Source organism: Maylandia zebra, linkage group LG12 (assembly GCF_041146795.1).
Source record: "Maylandia zebra isolate NMK-2024a linkage group LG12, Mzebra_GT3a, whole genome shotgun sequence".
NCBI lineage: Eukaryota > Metazoa > Chordata > Actinopteri > Cichliformes > Cichlidae > Maylandia > Maylandia zebra.
Genome location: NC_135178.1, coordinates 15,720,882 through 15,745,359, shown reverse-complemented (window position 1 = coordinate 15,745,359; position 24,478 = coordinate 15,720,882). Strand labels below are relative to the sequence as shown.

Below are 24,478 nucleotides of genomic sequence, written 5' to 3'. Positions count from 1 at the left end.
ACGAGAATGTGTGTGTGTGTGTGTCCCTGTGTGTGTATGTTTCACAACAACATGTGTCCCAATGTGTGTGTGTGTGTGTGTGTGTGCGTGCAGTTAGGGGGCGCAGACTGTGTTTATCCTTGTCACGTAGGGGAAGAGATGCAGTGTAATTCCCTGATGTGTGTTTACTCAGCCCCAGTGGGCTGGCCTTTGATTACACCGCTGGTCACATAATATGAGTAACTGCTCACTACTGCTCCAAATGACAAGCACATGTTGACGCCATACTGGAAACAATGAGAAGACCCGAAGAGCCGTGGTGGACCGAGGAGACAAAACAAAACCAAAATCTCACAAGCGCAGACAAAACTCACACTCTAAGCTCATATCTGAATTCATCCCTGCAAACCCTTCCATCAGTGTGGCATTTTTCACAACAGACAGCAAATTTCCCATGAGCTCAGATGTGATTATAAGCTGCCCGAGGCTCAATTAAAGGTTGAAGATGTCAGAGTGAGTGAGTGGACCTCCACCACTGTGTGTCAGCAAGCCAGCAGAGGTGGAGGCGGAGGAGTGAAATGAGGCCTGTGTGATTTACATTTCGTGCTCAGCCAGACGCCTGCATCTCCCACTGTGGAGCACAGCCAGGGGTTTATCTGCCTGTTTTTTGTCTTTCTCCCAACCTCTTTTAGTTAAACCTCCACTCTGCTGCCTCCTGCTAGTTTTTTATCACTGCTCCAGGTACATGGGAGAGCTCAGATTACCCGACCCACCGACCCTATGGCGCTACAGGAAGGCTTTTCCACACTAACAAAAATATGCAACATCAGCTCATTCTGAGCCACAGATCAGGCTTTAATTTACTATACATTACTGCCCAAGTAGCATTAGCCTCAGGATCTTCCTGTCAACAGCTTTATCAGCGTCCTCGGTGCAAGACTGCTGAGGTGAGAACTGACAACTTGGCCTTGAAACTATTCACCAATGGTGTTCTCGTGTCAGACTTTAGAAAAAAAAAACATAAATTTGAGCAAATATAGCTTTTGTTCTCGACTGGCACATCCGCTCTGAACTTCAGTGGTAGGTACTAACAAGCTAACAACTGCAACAAATTACCATATTTTTCTTTCTTTCAACATTTTTGAGAAACTCGTTAGCTTCATGGGTGGCAGCTCGAAGTGCCATGTGGAACTAATATCTCTGCAACATACCCACCAGCCCCCTCGCCAACAATATAAGCCTGTCTGCCAGACTACAGCATCCAAGTTTGCGAAGTGAAGCTGCAACATATGTGTTGTTGCCATAAAGCTTTACTGGGATGCCCTGTGAAACAGCACACTGTAAAAAAAAACCCCAAAATGAATCTGTTGTGAAACGTACACTAGATTCAAGGACAGTGTGAGAATATCAGAGTATTCAGGGAGATTGGCATAGTAGAGTGTAGGTGCTAATTAATTTAACACCCATCCTGTTTGTATTTCATTCATTGGGCAACATGATTTATAAGATTTATTTTTTGTATAAGAACCAGAAACACTGTCAACGTCTGTAGACCCAAGCTCATTCAAACTCTGCCCTGTGGTATGAAAAGTCAAAATTTGGAAATTTGAAGAAGGAAAGCCAGCATGTGTGAAAGCATGGCTGTTGTGCATTAGTGTGCACAGCCTGGATAACTTGCTCTGAATGATGCATGCAGGTTTTGATCAATTTGTATTCCCACCTAAATATGACAGAGAGTGTTACAACAACATGGCTGTGTAGGACAAGTCTCAGGGCTTTAACTGGCCCGCCTGCAGTCCAGGCCCGTCAACCTCTGGAAACATTTGGTACACTGTGAAATGAAACATACAGCTAAGGAGGCCCTGCATGTCAAGCAAGTATGGGAAAACATTTAGCTTCTTAATGTACAACAGTTGGCCTCCTCAGTTTCCTAAACGCTTATAAAACACGATTAAAAGAAGATTCAAGCCAGCACAGCTGTAAACATACCGATGGCCAAACTTTTTCTTTCTTTTTGTTTTTCCAAATATGTTACTGGCAACAAGTTTGAAATGAATATATACATTTTTTCCAAAAAGCAAAAAACACATTATATGTTTGGCCTTTGTACTTTTATCAATTGAATATGTCATTTCAATTATTTGAAATGATTACAGTCTGTTTTTATTTACAATACACAAAGCAACCCAGCTCTTTTGAAAACAGGGTTGTATTTGTTTTCGTAATATCGTGGTCTGGACCAAGGTGGTGGATCGTCTTACAGGCCGTGCAATTATAGCCATGTGTCACCACTGGCAGTTCCAACTATAGTTCCTTTCCCGTTTGTCACCAGTGGCGCTGTGCATCGCCTCAAATTCGTAAGAAAATATTTCATCTCTCACTTGTCTCACACCCCATTCATAGAGAGATTACGATGCCGCTAAGGAGGGCCAGACTGTCTGCAAGCCACAGGCAAAGCTGCCAACATGCAGCTCCTGCCAGAGATCTCCCTTATCTTGTCATGTGGAGTGGGGCTTTACTGATAATGGAGGAGTGAAGTGTAATTATGTGAAGTTTTCAACATAAGTCTGTGATAGCCAGTCTGAGTGTATCATCCTCCCTTCTGGAATGAAGCCCGTGATCGGATAGATGGGCCATAGCTGCTCAGATCTGCTCAGATCTCTCTGATACCTTGTCTGTATGTCTCCACAAGGCCCGGGCCAGAGACAAGCCAGAAATCAGCTCACACATAAATCCAGTGGAAACAATACACATGACATTAGAGCACCCGCAGAAGCACAGTATTTAATAAAGGACGATGAGAAAAGGATACTCACAATTTATCCAAGGCATAAAGTCCAAGGAAGGATCCGTTTCTCAGAACTCGGATTTTGTTGTGGCTCAGTATCCTGTAAATAAAAAAAATGGAAACAAATCAAATCACACGGTTGTTAAAAATAGGTTGAAAAAAAAACCATGAGGAATAGAAATAGAATAGAAACATAAATTAGGAGGAGGAAAAAAGCCAAAGAAAATGTCCATTCAGTGCTGCAGTCACATGAGAGATTAGCATTAGCATTACCTAAAGATGTTTCAAATAAATGATAAGACAGAAGGGCATCAAGACAGAGGTTGCAATCTTGATAATCATTTATAAGTTATTGTTTTTTAAGATCAAAGGGATGTCTTTCCATATCAAACAAATGGCGGCACATGCCACGGTAATTAGCTCTTTCCCCGCTGGCAAATCACTTGGCCTTTGGAGTTCTTATCAGTGCACAGAGCAAAATGCTAGAGGGCAGAGTGGAAGTGAGGCTGAGATCTCTCGGTTTGACAGGGAAATGCAAAAATATAAGGCAATAGGCCAAGGCTGCTTTAGAAGTTGCATAGACTTATACTCTGCCCCTAGTTTCAGTGACAATATACTTGTGAGAGTTAAGTAAATAGGACACTACATGCAGAAGCCTGTTGGCTTAGCTTATTCACAACAGTAGAAGCATGATAGGGAAAATTTCTAGTCTGAGGCATGGATCATGGAAAGTGCAGCAAGTTAATTGTCTTCTTTATAGAGAAAAAAAAGCTACAACAAAATAGTTACTTTTTAATAAAAACAACTTTATTTGTATGACATTTGTCAAAACACAGAGTCCTTCACAGTTTGAATAAAAGCCACACATTAAAGATAATGTCTGAAGATACAGACACATAATCAACTATACGATCATTCATCACACACATACATGCAAATAGTTGCAAACTATGTCCAAAAATAAAGAGGACAATTAATAAAGAGGCGATTAAGGAAAGCTAACCTGTATAAATGAGTGTTAGCCAGAGAAAGGAAGAGAAACGCATCATGAGAATTTATTAACTTAAAACACCATGAAAGTTTTGTAGCAGATAAGGGTTGAAACAAATCTGCTACTGTATTGAATTACAGTCACAGCGCCATTTTTTCCAATTCAGGAAGAATGACATTTTTATAGTGCACAAAAAGTTCAAGAGGAGGTCTGGGTGGAGAACTGGTGCACAAAAACACCAGTGGTCAAGATTGATAGCACTTTATTCTCCATACGCAGCACATTACTGTCACCATAATCACAATTATGATGGAGCTACACCATCCATCTATCCATCTATCCTCTTCTGCTTATCCTTATCAGGATCGCCGGGGGGGGGGTCTATCCCGGCTAACCAAGGTTGTTATAGTTAACTAAAAATTAACTAAAAAGTAGAATTTTGAAAATAAAATTAAGACTAACTAAAATTAGAGAAATCTAGAGAACATATTGTTTGTTTAAGTATCTGTTAGTAAAAAATGTATTACAGCTAATGAGGCTTTAATGGACTACCTGTACTGATTTTCCTGAATACTGCCTCTGATATATGCCCTCCGTATAACAACTATAATTAAAAAGACGACAATAAACACTGAAACTAATGAAATCATAACACTTTCAAACAATAGAAACTAAACTTAAACAAGAAAATACACAACCATAATCACTCGGATTCAGACACCTGTCTATATCCTTCTCAGCGTGGGCTCAGGGTACAGCCAGGACCCTGCCCTGGAGACAGGCTGCCATCATTAACACACCCTTTAGTCTCACGTCATTATTGCCCCTGCCACACAGCTTTTAATGGGCTGTTTGTGACATTAAGTGTGTTCTTAATTGAGAGAGTGAAGTTGTGTGTGTGCGGCTTTAAGAGAGGGAGCTCACTGTGAAGCGTCCGTTAGATTTACAGCAGCAGTGCACAGCCCCCCGTTTCCTGCCACATCAATAAAAACACTGCCTTCAGCTCCGCGCCTTCCAGCCCGCTTAATGACCGGATTTAATCGTCCAATCTCAGTATACAAGCATGAGCTGGCCCGACTCACTTCTTCCCTCCTGTAACAGTTAAAAGTGTCGAAAGCCAGCATTGCAAAATGGAAACGTAGGGAGTAAATCATCTTTTGCTACAGCTACATCGTGGACTCTTCAGCCAATATCTTGCGACAATTATCAGCAAAATTTCAAAAGCAAAGAAAACACATTTTCAAGCTGTGCTGCAATCAAGACACTAAAAATGATAACGACTGGAATACTGAAAGTAAAGCCTCTCCCACCATTTTTGACGTCATCCCAAATCTGAGCTCCCCCCCCCCCCAACCCTTTCCAAGATTTGGAAAAAATACAAACATGTCATGTTCACAAATTCCCACTGAACTCCTCAAAATAAATCATTATTATTAAGGCAGAGAGAGGATGTTAGACGAGAGCAATCCTCTTGTGGTGTAGCCTGGATTTGAACCCGTGACTCCTGGGCCTTGAGGTCTCTTGCTCGACTTTTGGGCACAAAATCTCTCCTATAAATGGATGCAGGCCCAGGATGAAAGTTACAGAAGATCCGGAACTGCCTGAATAATTCAGTGCAGATAGGAGAGGAGAAAGTCACATCTGGCAAAGAAACAAGCCATTTAATTCAACACAGACAGCTGAGATACAGATAGTTCCTTTTGGACTTTGCTTATTAAGCAGAAAACTATTAGTCAGGGAATAATGCACATTTGTTTCTGATGTGCTCCGAAGGCCCACATGTGCACATCGCTGCAAGCCTACAGGAACAAAACACCTCCTTTCATATAATCACACACTGAGTTAATATGCATTCTCCAAACCTGCACAGATTTATTTATTTGTGTGTTGCATTCAGGTCTAAACCCAGCACACATTCCACACACGGTATTTCAATTATCTCGCTAAAACTTGAAAGCTGACTTTCGCAAATAAACAGCGCACACAAAATGAGCTAACCGAATTCCTCCCATAAGCAACAAAAGGCGCAGATTTCCAGGAACGCAGGGGAGTTGTGTGGCCTAGACACTGCTGTATAATCCCTAAAGCCTGATGTTTGGAGCACAGTTGTAGTGGAGGGCATTGTTCTTTTATAAACAATACAAAGAGTACAACTCTGAGAAAGAGAGAGAAGCAGAACTCTGTAAACAGACAGAAATAGTCAGCGCTCCCATCAGGCTAAACAGGAAACCCAGCCAATTAGCTGTTTATTCAGAACCCGGTTTGAGAGGTCAGGGGTTGCAGAGAGAGCACTTCCTGGAAAGTCATCAGACAGATGGAGCAGGGTCCGGACACAGGTGACAGCTGAGGCAAACGAGGGTCCATCGCTTCATCACTGTAGGTTAACAGAGCTTTACAAACAAAGAAGATAAGCAGCTTCTACTAGGAGGCCTAATGTCTGCTCAGCACACAGTATTGCTACTGAGGCTTAACTGCACATTTCTGCCAGATCTGTCTGTAAGTGACAGATCAGATGGCAGATTGATTTAATCTTCTTCTGTTTTCAAGACCTATTCGCATGGCACGTCAGTGCGCTAACTCAGTCCAGACTACGGTATGGTAGCTTTCATTCACTTAACCCTTTCAGAGCACAGAGGCCTAAATTAGATGGGCTAATTGAATCCATCTAATTCATGCAACCAAAGGAAAAAGAGAAAGAGAGGGAAAGCAGGGCCACATGTCAGGCCCCAGGGATCTTGTTTAACCATTTCGCATAATTCATTTACATTAGGATCAAAAAGAAAGAGGTCATATGAAAAGCACCAGGTCAAACCGAGTTACCAGCTTCTCTTCTAGCAGTTCTCACTCAGCAGAAGGGTTAAACACCACATGTATAGCAACAACTTGACGTCACGGTTTTCTTTAATATAAAACATAAAAACACATATGGATGTATTCTTGGTTTTTCACAAACTTATCCCCAAAGAGATCAAGTAAACTAATATTCTTAAGAAAAAAAACCTTTTAATAAGTGAGCTCGATTCTCAAGTAAATTTCTGTAAACATTACATCTTTAAAAATGCCAAATTATGTATTATTTAAATCTTTGACATCATGCAAAAACAAAAAATCCCCTACCTGCAAAAACCTTCTCTCCAGAAGTTCAGTGGCAAAAAATGTGTAAATTTACGCATCGAATCACACTTGACTTTTTAGCTTCCATTGCCACAGCTCCGTGTTAGATCAGGCTTCTTATGCTGCATGATGGTGTGTAAAAAAAGTAGAACTATACAAAGCATCTTGTCTAGCAGACCACAGCAGCTCCTCCCTGCATCATGCCACTCACTTTGTTGGTTTGCTCAATTTGCTTACTAAACCCACAAAGCCTTTGAGGGCCACACGGGAGCAATGACAGCACGTCACAAATCGTATTTGATTTACTTCCACTCCCCACCCCCCAACTCTTAACTACATAGCTGTCTCATTGGTAACACGCTGCCCTGAGCCTGGAGGATAAGGCCTGATCTGTGCGGGTGCTTACGCACCTTTGTCTTCTGTATTCTGTATACTTTCTAAAGCTGATTTTGGGCCGTCGTTTGGTTGAACACAGGCGATAAAAAAAAGATACATCCCTCTATTATCTGTCCTAACCACAGCAAGAATGCTGTAAACTCAAACACAACAGGATGTCCTGTTTGCTTTTTGGTGTCAGTATCATCCCACCTTCATCCTTTCATCCTGCTTCTTTGCCAAATGCACTTTAAACTTTTTCTTTATTTTTTTGGGTGGGGAAGGATACACAGGAAATGCTCTAGCCTGGTTTGGCATGTAGTCCCGAACATAAATGAGCAGTACTTAAGTAAAAAGCCCCGATTTCAATTGGCTCCTAAATATTTAGGCATGCTGGACTCAGACAGTGAGCTCTGTGTAGCTGCAGGCTTCTACAGCAAACCACAAGCAGAAAAAGAGTCTTAAGCAAGGATTTATATTTAATAAGAATTCATCTCCAGGCTAAGCTCCTAGAGCTCATTATGTATGTAGTACACTTCACGTTCTGTGAATAATAGTATGGTTTTCTTTCATACTGACTACAGATTCATTCTTCTTCAGCAGATCCAGTCTTTACAACACCTGAAGCTGCAGCAGTCTCACCAATGATGAAACAACGGGAGCGCTTGAAAGATGCGATCGATCTAGCACTCCGAGGCCAAAAGAGACGGAGGTGCTCAGGTTCAGCGTAATAAAGAGTAAAAACAACCCAAAGCACCACTGTGTAAACATCAATTAACTTTGGATTGGTCTCTTACGCTCGAGGACCACACGCGGGGTGAGAGACAAGAACCCTTGAAAGAGATTGGTAACGTGGCAAAACTCCGGTCGTAATTCAGAGACCAATGGGAGCCAGATAATGAGACTAACTGTAAATGAGAGTCTCAGAGCATCATTACTGAATTAAGTCTGGTTTAATTAGCCGATTTGATAATGCACATGCTGGTTTGTTTCACATAAATAAAATTTAATAAGAATTTAACCGTGAGGGAGCTGAACTCTGCTGAAAGTGGTGCAATTACCCACTTTTAGATTACAAGAGGCCAGCTTTGTGTGAGCTCTTTCATTTGTGTCTTATAGCTGAGCTGCAAAACCAGTGCTGATTTATTTTACTGCATTTTCCCCTTTAGCTTTCCATTTGAGCAGCTTTTTCTAGCCAAAGGTGCATTTCAAGAATATGTGCCATTCACAGAGGAGAACTAAGTGGACATGGCAGCACTTCTCTTCATATATACATCACACACATATCCCTCAGAGTAATGCAGACAGACGGGGTGGATCAACAAAATACTGCGGTTACACCAAAAGATGGATTAGAAAGTGCATTACCTAATTTAGCTTCCCAATCCCACTTACTCCATCCAAACACGGGCTCTAATGAATCAGACGCCATTACCCATCTACATTACACTGCTACTATGACGGGCTGGCAACTTGTGGAAGTTGTACCCCACCTCTCGCCCGCTGTCAGCTGGGATATGCTCCAGCACCCTCACAACCCTGAACCAAATAAGTGGTTTAAAAAAATGATGGAAGCATGCAGTGGATTACACTGCAATTTAAGCTCCCAAACCAGGAGAATCAAAATGATCCCTTCAGCTGCGGGCACGCCAGCGAGAAAGGATAACATCATCGGATGTGTCATAAGAGATGAGCTGTAAACTTTTAGAAAATGTTTCAGTGACAGACTGTGATGACTGTGATACTTTTACACCCACAGAAAAACATACACAACTTGCTAAGCTGAGATTCCTGTCTGGACAAACTTAGAGCCGTAATTAAAGCGGGCTGCCATTTATACATTCAGCGCTGTGATATGTGAGAAAGCCAATCTGGAAAACTTTTACTAACAGCAGCAATTAATCTTCCAGTCTTGCATGCAGAATGCAAGAGTGCGTCTATAAAAAAGCTATTTGCTAAATGAATGAATTGCCATGAAGTACTGCTGATGTTTGTTTAAGTGGAACACAATGTAGGCAATACAATTAAAAACAGCAGTCATTATTAATTATTTGAATTGATTTTTAAAAAAAATAAACCTGCAGTGACAGACAATAATAAGCATTTATACACCTGTACATATACACATAAGCTGTGAAGACATTCATTAGCAGCTGAGAATTGTGGGTAATGACATTTCGTGAGGTGTGTTAACAGCGAGGAATTATATAAGTATTAAGTATTAAAGTAAATGTAGATTATTTGTTTAGTGTCAGTTTAAGGAGATGTAAATGTTAATTCAGGGGATATTGAAATGCATCAGTATGTGTGAACTGCATTATTTTTTTCTGAGGGAATTATTTATTCTATGCTGTGAAAATATTCACATTTTCATTTGTAGGACTGCTGACAGTATGTGTGGTTATGGTTCACAGCCTGCATCAGAACTCTAACTTTAAGAAAAATCCTGTAAATTTTACAGTAAAATACTGGCAGCAGGGTTGGCAGCACTTTATTGTAAAATTTAAAGTGACCATACTGTAATTCTTTTTACATTTTTTTTACTGTATTTTTGAAATACAGCCTGCTTACTCTAAAATTGTGTGTATTTTTTTTTTACAGCAATCCATTGCAGTCCAGCTCTCTCCTCTAAGTCTCTTCCTTACTAACAGACACATTTTGTAGAAAGCAGAGGAGGAAAGTGGAGGGAGGAGGAATAAGAGCAGAGAGATCTCTCAGAGTGGGAGGCCAGTTGTGTCATCCTTGTTACAATAAGTGCTTTAAAAGAGGCTTCCAGATCGCACCGACTATTCAGCACATGGGTTATTCCTAATAGCTTAACCCTTTCAGACAGAGAGTCACCTAAGCCAGCAGTCCTGGGAGCCCCTTGCACCCTGAGCCTGTCCTAAGCAAGTCGTGGCACCAGATATAACAGAAAGACTAAATGCCCCTGAGCCCAACAGGCACTTAAACAGCAAATGCATGTCAAGATGTGAATGTGCCCATTGTGCCTGACCCACCAGTGGGCTCGCAGCAGCCACCAGGGAACGCTGCCAAGCTACAAGCCCCATTTACCGCCTGTCATGGAAAGGCACTTGCATGTAATTGCATGAAAAATATTTTTTATGAAATCATTTTGCAGACCCACATTGAGTAATTTAGTCATCAAACAGGGAGAAGAGGGTGAGAGCAGCCACATGAAGGAGTGGTACAGATTCCTGTCATTCGTGTATATGACAAAATAGATGAATTTAATGATTTATGCCAATAATTTTCTTGCATTACTCAGTTTTGTTATCATATTTATGTCCCTCAAGGCCTAGCGTGGGGAGTGTGCTCCTGCATCTGATATGCTGAACCGCTTATTATAGAGTGTACTGCATTGTGCTTGGGTTAACATGCAGGGCCAAGCAGTTAGGCTTTGTGGTTTGTGGTGTGTGTGTGTGTGTGTGTGTGTCTGTGTGCGTGCGCGCAGATTTATATGTACTAGTGTGTGACCTATCAGATTTATTTATATGGAAAGTGTGTATGTTTAACTCGATGGGTATGTGTGTGTGTGCGCGCGCATAAGTGGTCCAAAAACTACTAGTCTAAAATTAAAATCTGGGTTTTTTAAATGTCTCTAATTAGAGAGGGGAGGACTGGAGCCTATTTTGAGAGATGTGGCCATGCACGCCCTTCCCATATGTGTGCGCACAGGCTGACACACACACACACACACACACACACACACACACACACACACACACACACACACACACACACAATACACGATTTGGAGAGGAAGGTCTCCACTTCAAGTTGGTCTTATTAGACAATTCATCGAGTTCTGCTATCAGGAACTGTCTACCAAAAGCGCTTCAATATACAATTTATTAAAGCTGAGAAACCAGTGAACTCCAAAGACATAAACAAGTAGCTGCCACAAATATTAACAATCAGGGAACACAAGCTAAAATAAAACCGCCTTACTGTGAGGCTGCAATAAATTAGTGCAATATTTATAGTCAAAGACTCGTCAAGACAAACCAAACTGGAAAGTTTATGGCTGGAGTGCAGGAACACAATAGTCAGTTTAATCACTGTCTAAAGTGTTTTTACACTTTTAATGAGGCAATTTAGTGAATTTAGCCATTTGAGACAGTGAGTGGAATGTGGTGTATGCCTGTTAACATTGTCTCATTGTTCTGTTTCATAACCAGCCTCTGTTTTCTGATTCCCAGCAAAGACTGCTGGGAAATCAGGCCGCGTTTACAAAGGCTTGGCTAAAATCTTTTTGCCCCAGATACTGAGTGCCTTTAGAGGAATCTGTGAGAAGGTTGTTTTTCTTTTTTCATTTCTGTGCAGCAGTAATGCTTTCTCGAATGACAGTCAGGGCTCAATTCAGATTTACCAACGTTTCAACACCAGAGGATACCACAGTGTATTAAATAATCAAAAGGCATCTGTAATAAAAACTGGTAGACCACCATTCTTTCCGAAGGAACACACATTCATACTGTATCTTTAAACAGCGGTTAAGCCATCAAGAAGATTTTAATCAAGGGTTATTGCTTCATGTCACAACTTGTTCAGTCACTTTAAATGTAGCTCTAAACCAGATCGTATTCATAGACAGTGTAAAGGATAAAACAATCCAAGCAACAGATGTTTAGTTTGTTGTGGCTCCGTGTAACAGCTTACTCAATAATACAATGGTTTTGAGTAACGATGAAGATGAGCTGCTGGTTGGTTTTATATACTTGAGTACCGTTGATAAAGATACAAAAACACACTATCAGTATCTCTTTTTTATTTAACAATTTGTTTCTTAGGAAAAAAAAATGTGGTCACATGACGTTACCTCGGGGACAAAGCTGGGGTTGTTATTTCCCACTACTTGCAGTATTTATCTTTCCATCTAAAGCCCCTTCCACATATAAAGCAATTTATTTGTTTTCCATCCCTGTGCTGCTGATAGGGGAGTGCAAGTGAACAATATAAGCTCTGGTTGTATCGGTAATCATAGTTTGTGCGTGCAACACCCTCAACTTCTGGGTGATCCACTTCTACCACATGGCGATTGCACAGGTCGCCCAGTGGAAGGCAAGCTGTCTCCCAACAATTGCCATACAACTCAGATCGACTGCAATCACTCTAGGACAGATTGGCAAAGGTTTACACCTATACTTGCCATGTAATTTATAAATTTACAATCTGTCATCTATCATCATACAGTCTGGTGAACTCCAACATCTGTCGACAGCAGTCTTTACTCTGCTATGGAGAGCTGCTGCAAGCTAATGAGAGCCTCCAACCTGATGAACTTTGAAATTCAGTTTAATTCAATTTCATTGTATTTATATGGCACCAAATCACAACAACAGGCGCTTATAAAAGACCCCTACAATTATCCAGAGGAAGGATTACCATATGCAGTTCATTCACAGTAAGAGAGCGGTGGATAAGCTGCTGATTGAACTGCTTATTTGTTTGTGACAATGTGGCATTTAAAAACATTTTCAGAGGAGCAACCTATCTGCATGTGTTTCCATTCAAGCACACTGACATGACTGACAAAAGGAAACCCAAAAGCTTTCCTTGACTTTAAATTCTGCCATATGTTCATTTAGTGTTAGTACACAGACTAATGCAGACTTTTAGCTCTTAATTGTTGTGCTTAAATCCAGATTGGTGATAAAATGGCACTAGCCATGTCCAAAGCCATGAAGCACTAAGTTCAGCCTCTTTGCTCGACACGTTACTGTTCTTGCACATTCGATACTTTCTGTAGTTGCTGTATAATTGTCCTGGTCAACCCACCCTCTAAAACTGAAAGTGTAAGCACATTATTCATACTGATGGATACAGTTACTTAGTATACTCTAAGTAATATAAAAGTATATGAAATTCAGAAGATGATTGCACTGCATTGCCATAGATTAGTTCAAAGACACACACATGCATGCACACACACACATACACTCACGCAAGCCACAGGCATTCCCACTACAGACACCCATTATCTCCGTCCCATGTGTTGTCGACCCGGAGCAGGAACTTTGGGGGCCGCTGTGGTCAGACACAGGGAGCGGGAAGTTAGCGCTGGCAAAGAAAAGCCAAAGTCAGGCATTTTTGGAGTAAGATAAGAAGAGAGCAGCGAGAAAGGAAAAACTAAAATAACAAAAAGCCACTTGGGGGTATGAGATTACTATGACAACACACCGCTGTTTTTGCCAAGTTTTGGAACACCGGGGCCATTTAATCAACAAACACAACAAGGTGATAAGTGAAATGCACATTCATCAAGCAAACGGGCGGGCAGCTGCAGTACACACAGTATGACGGCGAAGACTCCCTCTCTGCTTATGTTACCTTGAACTGCAAGGACTTAATAAAATACAAGGCTTGTGTGGCACTGGCAGGTGCTGCAGCTGCAGTAGAAAACTCGGAGTATCCAGTGTCAGGCCGTTGTTTGCTTTTTTGATTTATTGCTGACCACGGCCACACCTAACATGTGTGGAGGGGAGTCTGCTCCCCCTCGTCTCAACACCTTTCCCCACATAAATAAACTCTTCAGGAATGCCCAGCCAGCACGCTCTCTCTTTCCCTCTCTCTCTCTCTCTCCGTGAACTTTCCCTGATGATAAGATGTCATTCGGGATGTCTCGTAGTCACGCTCCTATCTGACAAACACTGACTCACAGAGCAATCATAAACCACCGACACATCTGCTGGCCCTTGGGTATCCAGCCTCCCATTTGCCACAAGTGAGAGGCTGATGATGTGACTCAGAAGATAGCACAGCGATTAAAGGCACACAGATTAATACTGTAGGCAGCCAATTATACTACTGAGGTGAGCTGGCTTTGAAAAAATAGACGAAGAAAGTCGTAAATCACTTTTTAGAGGCAGACTGCTTAGATGCTGGTGTAGCATATTCTTGTAGGTGTAGATTATGCAGGATTAGTTCAGCCACTGCTAACACTAGTAATATTATAGAAAGAATTTTAATATATAAATCCTGTAAAATTCTAATAATTATGCTGGTTCAAATGGAGAAGGAGCAACCACAACAGTGTAACAGGGCGTGTGCCGTACATTTTGCTAGCAGCTGTGAACAAACTAAGAGACTGCTCATGAGGACATTTGATAGAGAAACTATACGTAAGTTAGTTAAACAAACATGGTGAAAAGAACACACAGACAGCAGTGTTTTGTACTACAAGTGGATGTTTTTTTAATAATAATAATCAGCACACACTTGGAGCCAATTCAGTATTCAAACTGTAAATCTGAATAAATTGAATTAATAATCTCTTTGAGTCATTAAGCTTTAGAAAGCTGTAATCGGGTACTGTGTTTCTCAACATGACAGAGTCATGATCAGCATCAAATAGCTACCTTTTAGACATTTTCTCTTTTTTTCTCATGAATAATTTAAAAAACAAATGAATAAGCTGAGTTGGTCATGTCGATGGTGTGTTTGCTGGCAGTGCCACTCAAGCACACCATCTACATGAGATGAAGACAAAATGTGGTTGTAGGAGTAGCTCGAAAATCAAGCTTTTATCTGCTTTCTTGCTAAGAGTTGAACTGGTAAAAGTTGGAAGGGAGAGCCAACTGTTTTATGCTGATGTGTTGTCTGTTAGCTGTGCAAGAATGACCTAACGTAAGTTTGTGCAGGACACTGGACAAAAATAATGTCAAAGTGACCTAGGTCACACAAAAAAATGTGACACTAAAGAGCAAAAACTAGTTTATCTCTGTATATGTGAACATAAAGTTTGCATCTCAAGTGATGCTGGTTTTAATGCAAAAATCATGCAAAAACATACTGTCTGAAGGAAGTAAATGGGCAGACATTCACTTCCATGATCCTCACTGATAAAAAATATTGTTGCCGTGGCTGAAATACTTTCATCTGAAACCCTTGACTGCCATTTAGCCACACTGACATACTGGGCTCAAGTTCAAGCACGCAGAGAGAGCAACTGCAGCTGTCTTGGATGGGGAGGGAGGGGGGACGATCACGCCAAGGATGGGCATGCTGCTGACCCTCACTCTGAGTATCTGAGCCCACTCGCTCAGGCTGGCATCCACTGAGCCACAGCCATCAGTCACTGACAATGATGACAAGAAAATACGCCAAAGGAGGAGCACAGCTTTGACTTGGGTACAAACCACAAGTTATGAAGCACCAGCACATTTGCACATGAGCTGCCACTGTACGTTCTCTTCATTTGTCTGTTATTCATTAAAACGCTAAAACAAAGACAGCTGCCCCCACGCTGCACTCATTTTTCTTTGGGTGTTTCAGGGCTATAGCATGAATCTGTAGGATACGTATACCAGTTAGCTAATGATACATATATATTGCTTGCTTCAACACAGATACCCCAAACTGGCATATTTGCATATGTCTTCCAGCTGGTTGTCTGTGAAACATCCTTTTTCAGATGAAAGATTGAATGAACTCTTCCTTCTGCTAAGTTGTGCTTCACAGCCTCCCACATTTTCATTATTATTAAAGCCATTTTTGTCCTGTTCCCTAATGCAGTAGTAGAACCTACAGTATGAAATCTTCTGAAACAGCCTTCACTTCATACAACAAGAATTCTGTGATCAGTTTACGAAGAAAGTCTGAAGATGCTGAAAACACTGAAATAGCCGATACTGAAAGATTACAGCTTCTTTAGTCAGCAGAGCTAAACTTTCAACATAATAAACAACATTTGGCTTTGGGACACAGGGGTTGATGAAATTATGCGTATGTGGATATTCCATTAAAATTATAATAACTTGTTAGTAATGAGCCCATCAATCATTGTGATTAATGGGCTCATTTTGCAACAGCTGGCATCCACACTTTTCAGATCAAATTACATTATTATTGGAATAACAACCTGGATGGGTTTTTTTGGAGGGGGGGTTAACAAAAATGCCAGATTTGTTATTCCAATCGCATACATAAACAGTTAGCTAACTGGAATTTCGAACTCTACAGCTGGACCAATTTATCAACGGGCCAAAATTTTAGGCCACTATTAAATATTTTCTGATCTATTGATATTGCCATTTATAACAGCAAATGACAGAAAATGAAACAAGAAGAGACAACAGAAACACCCTTCAGCCAGGAAGTTGCATAGTTTGCCCACCAGGGGGCACTCTGCAACATCCCTTTTGCCAACAAGTGTTTGGAACTACAAACAAAACAGAGTCAGGCAGAATCACTAAATACCTACACATAACAAATGGAAGTTTTTTTGCGTTTCAGGTGTCTGAAAGAAAAAAAATATCGGCCGATATATTGGATTTTTAAATCATCAAATATCGACATTAGTCTTAAAAAACATACTATAGCTGTCAGGCTGAAGTCTGACAGAAACAGTTCTGTTTAGTCCCTGGTATTGACAGGTATGTAAGAAAAGTGTGTTTACACTCCAAACCAGTTGAGAGAATGGAAACTATGAACTTTTGCTATAGAGGCATAAGAGACAGCTTCTGTTAGAGATGTAAGCCGTTTAGAGTAGGTACAGATGTTCCTCCCTCTGTCAATAGCCTCAGTATAGTCTTCTTAGCTTTACTGGGAGCGTCCTGTGTCACTGAGCCTTTCTCCTGCCAATTCACTCATTTTCTTTTAGGCTATTTGGGATGCATAAAACTGGGGATGTACCAACATTGGTGCCCATGTTGTCCCTACGTCTTTCTATGAATTACTGTCGGGGTCGTTAGGCTGGAACAGACATGTGAACAATGTCACCTTGTTCAATGTGGCATCCCCAGCAGATGTTTGAATGACTCAGTCCTGCCCTATTAATTCAAACATGTCCAATAATGACTGATGACTGGTACTTGAATAGGTTCAGACCTGGCATTAACACTCTCACTGGGTCTAACGCTACCCTAATGTATTCCACTCCTCACTTTTATGCATCACCTTTAAATCCATTTTCCAAACAGCTTTTCTGACTTTTACCAGTACTAGTAAGGCCTGTACCATTCTGACTGGCCAGGTGTGAAGCACAACTAAATAACCTAAGCTTGGGGCATGGAGAAGACTGTGTAGAGAAGCTGGTGCCTTCAGTGTCTAAGCTGTAGAGATCTGCAGTCTTTTTTGACACAGATGAGTTCTCTCAGTTCATCCAGCTGAATTATTATGACAGAAACATCCAATCTGCTCTTGATAAAAAACAATATGCCAGTTGCATTAGAAAATGTCTCAGATTTGAACCTCCCTTGGCATTATCACAGACGAGAATTTTTTCTTTTAAGTAACCAAAAGTTATTCGATTTTGCAGCAAATGAAGAAAGACTGTTTGCACTTCGTCAAAACAAAGTCCCGCGTCCATGTATGTCCTTGAACGCGTTGCCAAGATATGACCTAACTTCCTTTTCAACAGCTTCATTGCCATGATGAATAAAAGCTTTTGAAAATGAGAAATCCATATAATATCTTGGTATGAAGATGATCTGGTCCAGTTCTGATGAAGATCGGAAACAACGGAGCCTGTGAAATTTTAGCAAACTTAAAACACAAACCAAAAAAATTGATATCATATGGATTTATCATAGATCTTATGAATATTGGGCATATTGTTTAAAAATTAACTCCAGCTCCAACCAGCTGCTTCAGCGGCAGTGGTGTTACCCAAAATTGTAGTTTTGCATAATTCCGCTAACAGGCAAAGACAAATGTAACATCCAAAATATTAGAGACACGAAGTAATGTATTAAAAGTGAAGCTATGTTGATGCATTTAGGAGCCCTGCCTCCTCCTCTTGTGTCTCAACTTGGAGCTAAAGATCTGTTAGTCAGGGGATGGGGAGTTTTCAGTCTCCAGGGGCACATCCCTCTGAACTGCCTGCCAAACTTCTCCTCTCTCCATCATTTTTCTTGCTCAGCTTTCTTTCTTTCCCCTTTGATTTCCTCGTCCCACTTCTTCTACTCCTCGTATTCGACCTTGTTCCCTCGCTCCGGCCTCTTTTTAACCTACACCGTCTTTTCCCACTTTCTCCTCAACCGAACTTTTCACTTTCACACCCTTATCTGTTTTACCCTCTCTTCCCTTTCCACTCCTCTTCCTCTCTCAGCGATCCACCTCCTCTGCAGCCGTGCATAATTAGGCCTAAACACAAGCCTGCTCAAGCTCACATCTGGAAGAAGTTTGGACATGGCAGTTTCCTACCAAGACGACTAAATATTTAGGTTGAGAGTTACTGCATGTGGATGAACTCATGATAGAGAGCGGGGGGAGGGGGGATGGAGATAAAGAGAAACGAATGAAAGTGGGACAAACGACTGGAGCTCGATGGAGAAGGCTGAGAATAAATTTATACACCATTAAACTACTGATAAGCATAAGTTTAAAGAAACGGCGATGTGTAAACGTGACACACACTGCAGTGTAAACAAACTCCAAACAGAGATACTGACGAGCCATAGGAGGAGGTGATAATATTGGGGGGGTCAGGGGGGTGGACTGTTTGCTGCTCCTTTATGGATGGCAGGAGCAACAAACAGCCAGCTAATAGTTTTAATAAACAAATCGCCGTCGGGTTTTCCCATGAGGCTCAGGGGCCTCAGCTGGAATGTTCACAGGGGCCAGCTGTTGTGAATTACACGTAGCAGCCAGCCCCGGAAGCCCAAGGCCTGGTGTCCTCCAGCCTTTGCCTGCTCAGCATGGAGGAGAGCATTCCTCCAGGCTGCCCCAGAGAGAGGGCAGCAGGGCCTGGCTCTCAAGCCCTCCGATTCTGGAGAGGAGGAAAAGTGATGTAGGGCATGGAAAAAGCTCCTATGCCGCACCTGGGATACTGTCTGCAGTTTCAGAGCGTCTGTGGAATGTCAGGAATAACACGAATACCCACACAACTTCTCGCATTCCACATCTGGAGCTAATGTCACGAGCAACAGTGGGAACGCAGGCGCTTGAAAAGACTCACCGAATCCTCAGGAAAACAAACTTTCTAGACACCGTCGTTCCCGGGATATAGAGAAAATGGTGGATTGCAAGCGGAATTGTTTTCGCCTGGCAGAGAGCTTAATCAAAAAAGTGTCACAGAATGCAAAGCGCATGCACAAAACATCTTAACCAAAGTTAGGTGTGGGTATAGGAGATTATCTTAAGTCACCTCAACCACTGCCACCCGAGCCATTTCACCTCCTCCAGCTTTTCAGCAATGTGTTCCCCAGATGTTTATCCTGCCTTTAATAAGCAAGAAACATAAAGCCCTATAAATGGACTGCTGGCTGGCTTTAGCTCTCCTGGGCATAAATCCCCTCACTTTACCTCATATGCTTTCTCCAGTGGGGCAGTTGAACATGTTTTTCCCCCTGTGACGATGTGCACTTAGCATTTCTCCCGCTGGGTCAGAGTACAGAGACACTAACACACTGTGGGAATGAGCAATGTCTTCAAAAGACTGAGCAGCTGTGAAGAAAGTGGTGTGTTACTGTCCAAAGAAATGTGTCACTAATAGATCGGTAGGCCATCAGTCATGGGCAATAGTGTACTTTGGCCAGTGATGGTAGTGCTTTCAAGTTTGGTCCAAAACAGACCACACAAATAACTGCTTTATAATTACAAATATGCAACTATTCTGGGTCAGGATTAGTGCTGTCCAGCTCTCGCCAGATGTTTTTTTTCTTCCTCCCTTTTCAACAGAAGGAGATAGTGAGGCAGGGTGTTGCGGCATTTAAGGAGCCGCCCACCAGTAAAGCAAAGACTCAGACATAAAATACTTATAATTTGTTTCTGTTTATTCTAGTTCTGCGAGGCCAAGTCAGCTGGGCCATGTGCACGAGCGGCGGCGGCGGTGGAAGAAGAAGGAGCGAGCTGAAGACAGGGCGTCTAGCTGAGTCTAATTTAAAGCGACAGAGTTGTGTCAGAGAGGCAGGGCCAGATGATGGCTACAGTCAGCCCTATGCCCTCTCAACGCTTGTTTTAATGGTTTGCAGCATGGCAGCGTTCAGCCCAGCAGTTAAAGTAAATCAAGATGTAAGCGCCTAACCTGACAAGTCTTATTAACTCAGAAAGCCATTAATGTAGGTAAAACTAAGGTCAAGGGGTCATCGGCGTGTGGCTCCCAGAATACTTAAGCCTTAGATGATAATCACATTGGGAGTACTTTTTAAGAATGAACAACTAAAGGTGACTTCCCTAATCCTATAACATGGATATCCTGTGACTTCAACTTAATTTAACTATGGAAACAAGTTGTTTAAAAAGATTGGATAATATTTCCCCTCCAAAATGTTTAGGGGACATTCAGAAATACTATTATGAAAGCTGAGTCACACCAGAGAACAGAAATGAGGCCTAATTGTACCAGTGACACCAGTATGTCAGGCCCAGCCTTCAAAAATCCAGCCTTATGATAATAATACACTGTTAATTCGTCAGTTTGAATGTTACAGTGATGCTCAAAGTGTTCCAACTCACAGAGTGACGGTTCTGTTGGGCAGCAAGCCGGGATCCGGAAGTTCAGTCAGCTCCCCCTTGCTGCAGCTGACCCTGATCCCCACAGCCTGGACGCTGTGCAGTTTGGGGCGCTCTTCCGCGCAGCTGCAGCCACTGGTGGAGGCGAGCAGCCCCGGGCAAGCCTGGTAGAGCCTCGGCAACAGGAGCAGCATCAGTACCAGACGCCCCGGCAGCAGAGGGATGCCAACGCCGGGCGCAAACATTGTCCTTCGGCTGGATCTCACCTCAGCTGCACCCCAGCCTCCAATCATCCCATATCTGCAGCATGGAGCTTTCAGTGGGTGTAATGTGGGCGAGAAGAAAGTTGTAATAACAACAACAATAATAAAATCAGCTTTCAGGCCTTGAATGAATGGCAAGGTTAAAGGATCCGCTCAACAATGGACACTCGTCATCCGGTCATTCCAGAAATATTCAGCGCCGTTGATTTTTTCCCCAAGTGTCCCGTTATGTCATGGCAGCCCGGGCGCACAACTCCCTCTGGTCCAAACGCTTTTAATAAATCCAAGAGATGTGTCACCCTCCAAACGTCCACAACAGTTAGAAAAAAAGCGATCCAATATGTCTCTAAAAAGTTGATGGCTGTGTTAATTACCTTTAGAGAAGTGGGAGTGTCCAGATTACCGTTATCTCGCCTTCTGCGAACTTAATCCAGGGGTTGGTGAGATTGACGGCTGAGCAGTCACATCCACAGCCACGCTGTCGTTTATATGAACAAAAATTAATTCTCTTTTTCACTTGCTCGCATCTCTTGAAAGTTTCCCTCAGTGTTTTCCTCCAATCCCTAAGCTCACCGTTGCTTACTCTCATGCGCAACTTGAATTCAGTTTGAACTTGTTGGAAAAAAGAAACAAACAAAAAACAGCAACTTTTAGTTCGTTTAGAAGTGAGCTCGGAGCTGCGGTGTAATTCCCAGAATCTAGCGGTTTTGCTTGCTTGCCTCTGTCACACTCAAAAATCACTTGGTTACTACCCCAAGTGCGCCCATTCCGTCTTCGTCTGCGCCCTGGTCCCCGCGGTCCTAGCGCATCCGGATCTGCACAGAGCGAGACAGAGAGGAGGTTCCACATGTGACCGGGGAGGGGGTCAGGGCAACGACGACTCACGTTACACGCCTTCACAAAAAAAAGAAAGAAAAGAAAAAAAAACATACGGCCCATTAGGTTTAATATTATGGATATGAGTTTGCCTAAAACCCACAAATATTTCCCCTATAAGCAAAACTGAAATAATTATCGAAATAATTAGGCCTAGTTATTAACTCAACTTTTGGCTTTTATCCCATTACAACAATAATACGTTCAATGATAAATTCATCAGAAAGGGAAACTGCTTTTGAAAATGTTGATCGGCCTGGGTGTAAAAGTCTGAAAGGTCTTGATTTCAGTGCCTGCCTGCACCGGGAGCCTAAAACTAAAATTATGAATGAATGTGGAAAGCCTTCATTGTATTGTGCCTTTGGAGCAGATCAAAGAGTTTTCATTCAATCGACGGGAAGCAGAGGAAGCAAAGACTTTTACAGATACGCTACGGCAAATGTGATATTGTTGCTGCAGAAAGAGTTATGATTAGAGTTATTGATCTTTAAAATGTAGACGTAGAGAATGGGGTGTCATATTGTAGATGATAACTTCTAGATTAATGGCATGTTTTCTTTTGTTTCCGTGGCTTCTCATAAATGCTGAAACTGGAGTGGCTGGCACAAAGAAGCTGTCAGGGCTCCAATACAGATAAGCTTTTTTCAGTCCTATTCTATCAAATTTTCACTGAATGTTCTTCCTCAATTATTCTGAGATAATAAAAAACATTAAATATTTTGTTGAAAGAACTATATATATATATAGAAATATATATATATTTATTTATTTTACAGAAACATTACATTTCTCCCCTAAAAGTAAAAGAATCCTTCCTCTGGCTCTGCTGCTCTTTTTTTCTCCCTGCGTGTATGGAAACTTCCCAAAATACAATATTTCAGTTTTAAAAATACCTTTTGATATACGAGAAGCTCAGTAGGATGGAAACCGTGGCGATTCAAATCTGGAGAGCATTTCAAAATATGAGAAGGTGAAGCAGGAAAGCTTTTGAAACGGGATTTTATGCAATTGGGCTTGACAACTATTCACCGACATATCCAAACTGCAGGCACCTCAGTCATGCAAGCAGCCTGGCAGTATAAAAGCGCACTGTGCTCTGAACCACACAGTGGACCCCTGGTGTGTTATTCCTGTATATGATACTTTACGTCGGGAATGGGCTGAAAAAGCCGGTGCAATTATTGAAAGAAAGCACAAGGAGTAGATGGGCGCCTGTTCAGCAATGAAACAGAGGGCTGTTTATCCAAGCCGTTAAATAAGGCTTCAAGTACAACACCCCCGTCCAGCTCCACAAGGCCCAGATCTCTCTCATCTGGAGAGCACAGTTTCCATTTTAAAATGTCACGTCCCAAACTGCACATTACATCAAATTGTACTTAATGGCATCCAGACAAACTTTAATGTCGGTCCAACATTTTCTCTCTATGTACTCCACACGCTCTCCCCCTGCTCCTTATAGCTTAGCAAGCAAGTCTCTCCTTCTTCCCTGTTCCACATCTGGACTCCATTCCAGGTGGAGTTATTGAGAAAGGGGGAGAACATCACGAAGGTGGAAAACAGAGAAGGTTGGAGGCTAAAAAAGCCAAAAAACGTATAGGGTTGAGATTGTGCCTCAGTGTCGATTTTGGCTGATGTTATACAAGCTTTTTGGGGATGTGTGACGAAGGCTGAGAGATGGTTTTGTATGTCGGTCGTCTTCTACAAATCCCACACTGGTAGATAAACATGTAAAACAATGGGGTTTTCAGCACAATTAGAGAAACCAGACCCACTGACTGCTGAGTTTCAGGCAAAAAGTCCGGATTTCTGCCAATGGATAAACAAAAGAAAACTTCCAGCCGGGAAACAGACGTCAGGCGACCTGCTGCCGAGTGTTTCTCGAGGAGCTCGTGACATCTAGTGGTGAGATCCGCAGCGCACTCGTCACTCCTCCACTTCTGCACATTTCCTGGGTGAATGGTTTTATTTAACACTTTATGAGAACATTAAGCTCTTTACTTCTACATTTTTGAGGGGTTATCAAACGATGTGGTGCTGTACTGTCAACACTCATTTATCCGAAGTCTTTCAAGTAATTTAGAATTTAATCCAATATAATGCTGCAAAGGAGGTTTATCTTTGTAGTCATTGTATAATGATCCACAAATAATGCAGAAATCAATTCTATAATTGCCTAGTAACCGAAATCATAGTACACTCGCCTATGCTTCCCCCCCACTTGTTTATATAAACATACCATCAGATTTCTCCACGAAATGAATCAGCTCATGTCCATATTTTGTTTCTAATCCTGCGCAAAGATTTTATAACGGAGTTTAAAAATCTTAATCCATGTGTAATTTGAGTTTTATCGCTTTCATAAGTTCATAAAGAACAAGTCTGAAACTGCAGTAATACTGCCGTCTTTTGGTCAGGAACGTGAATTACATAGCTGTTACACAGCCTCAAAGGCAACGCACGTCATAACTCTCCCTCCTCATGTGCTGCATAATTATATCAGACATCTCTTGTCATAGACGTGGGTCTCCCAACAACTTTGTAATGCTCATTCAGTTACAAGACCTGGATGGCAGATAAGCTTGTGGGAAAATAAAAGCATCCAAACTACCGTTCTAGTTTCCTTTTTGCCTGGTCTGCTATTCACAAAGCATGTTGGCAGATTTTTAATCTGGATGCCTCTTCTGACACAAACCA

The 24,478-nt window shown here is 41.9% G+C and overlaps 1 protein-coding gene across 2 annotated transcripts in view; it reads right to left on the bottom strand.

Annotated features, from left to right (window-relative positions):
* The window catches only part of adgra2 (adhesion G protein-coupled receptor A2), a 39,494-nt gene extending 17,769 nt beyond the window's left edge, over window positions 1–21,725 (bottom strand). Inside the window, exons 1-2 of one of the 2 annotated variants that reach the window (XM_004544288.4) lie at window positions 20,649–21,725; window positions 2,796–2,867 (exon numbers count right to left, since the gene is read on the bottom strand). In XM_004544288.4, the coding sequence (XP_004544345.1) occupies window positions 2,796–2,867; window positions 20,649–20,938 (362 nt within the window). In that variant the 5' untranslated portion in view covers window positions 20,939–21,725. Of the gene's footprint in view, window positions 1–2,795; window positions 2,868–6,875; window positions 7,002–20,648 lie in introns of those variants that run through there. The other variant, XM_076890755.1, reaches the window with a different exon arrangement.
* Between the last annotated feature and the right edge of the window lie 2,753 nt (window positions 21,726–24,478).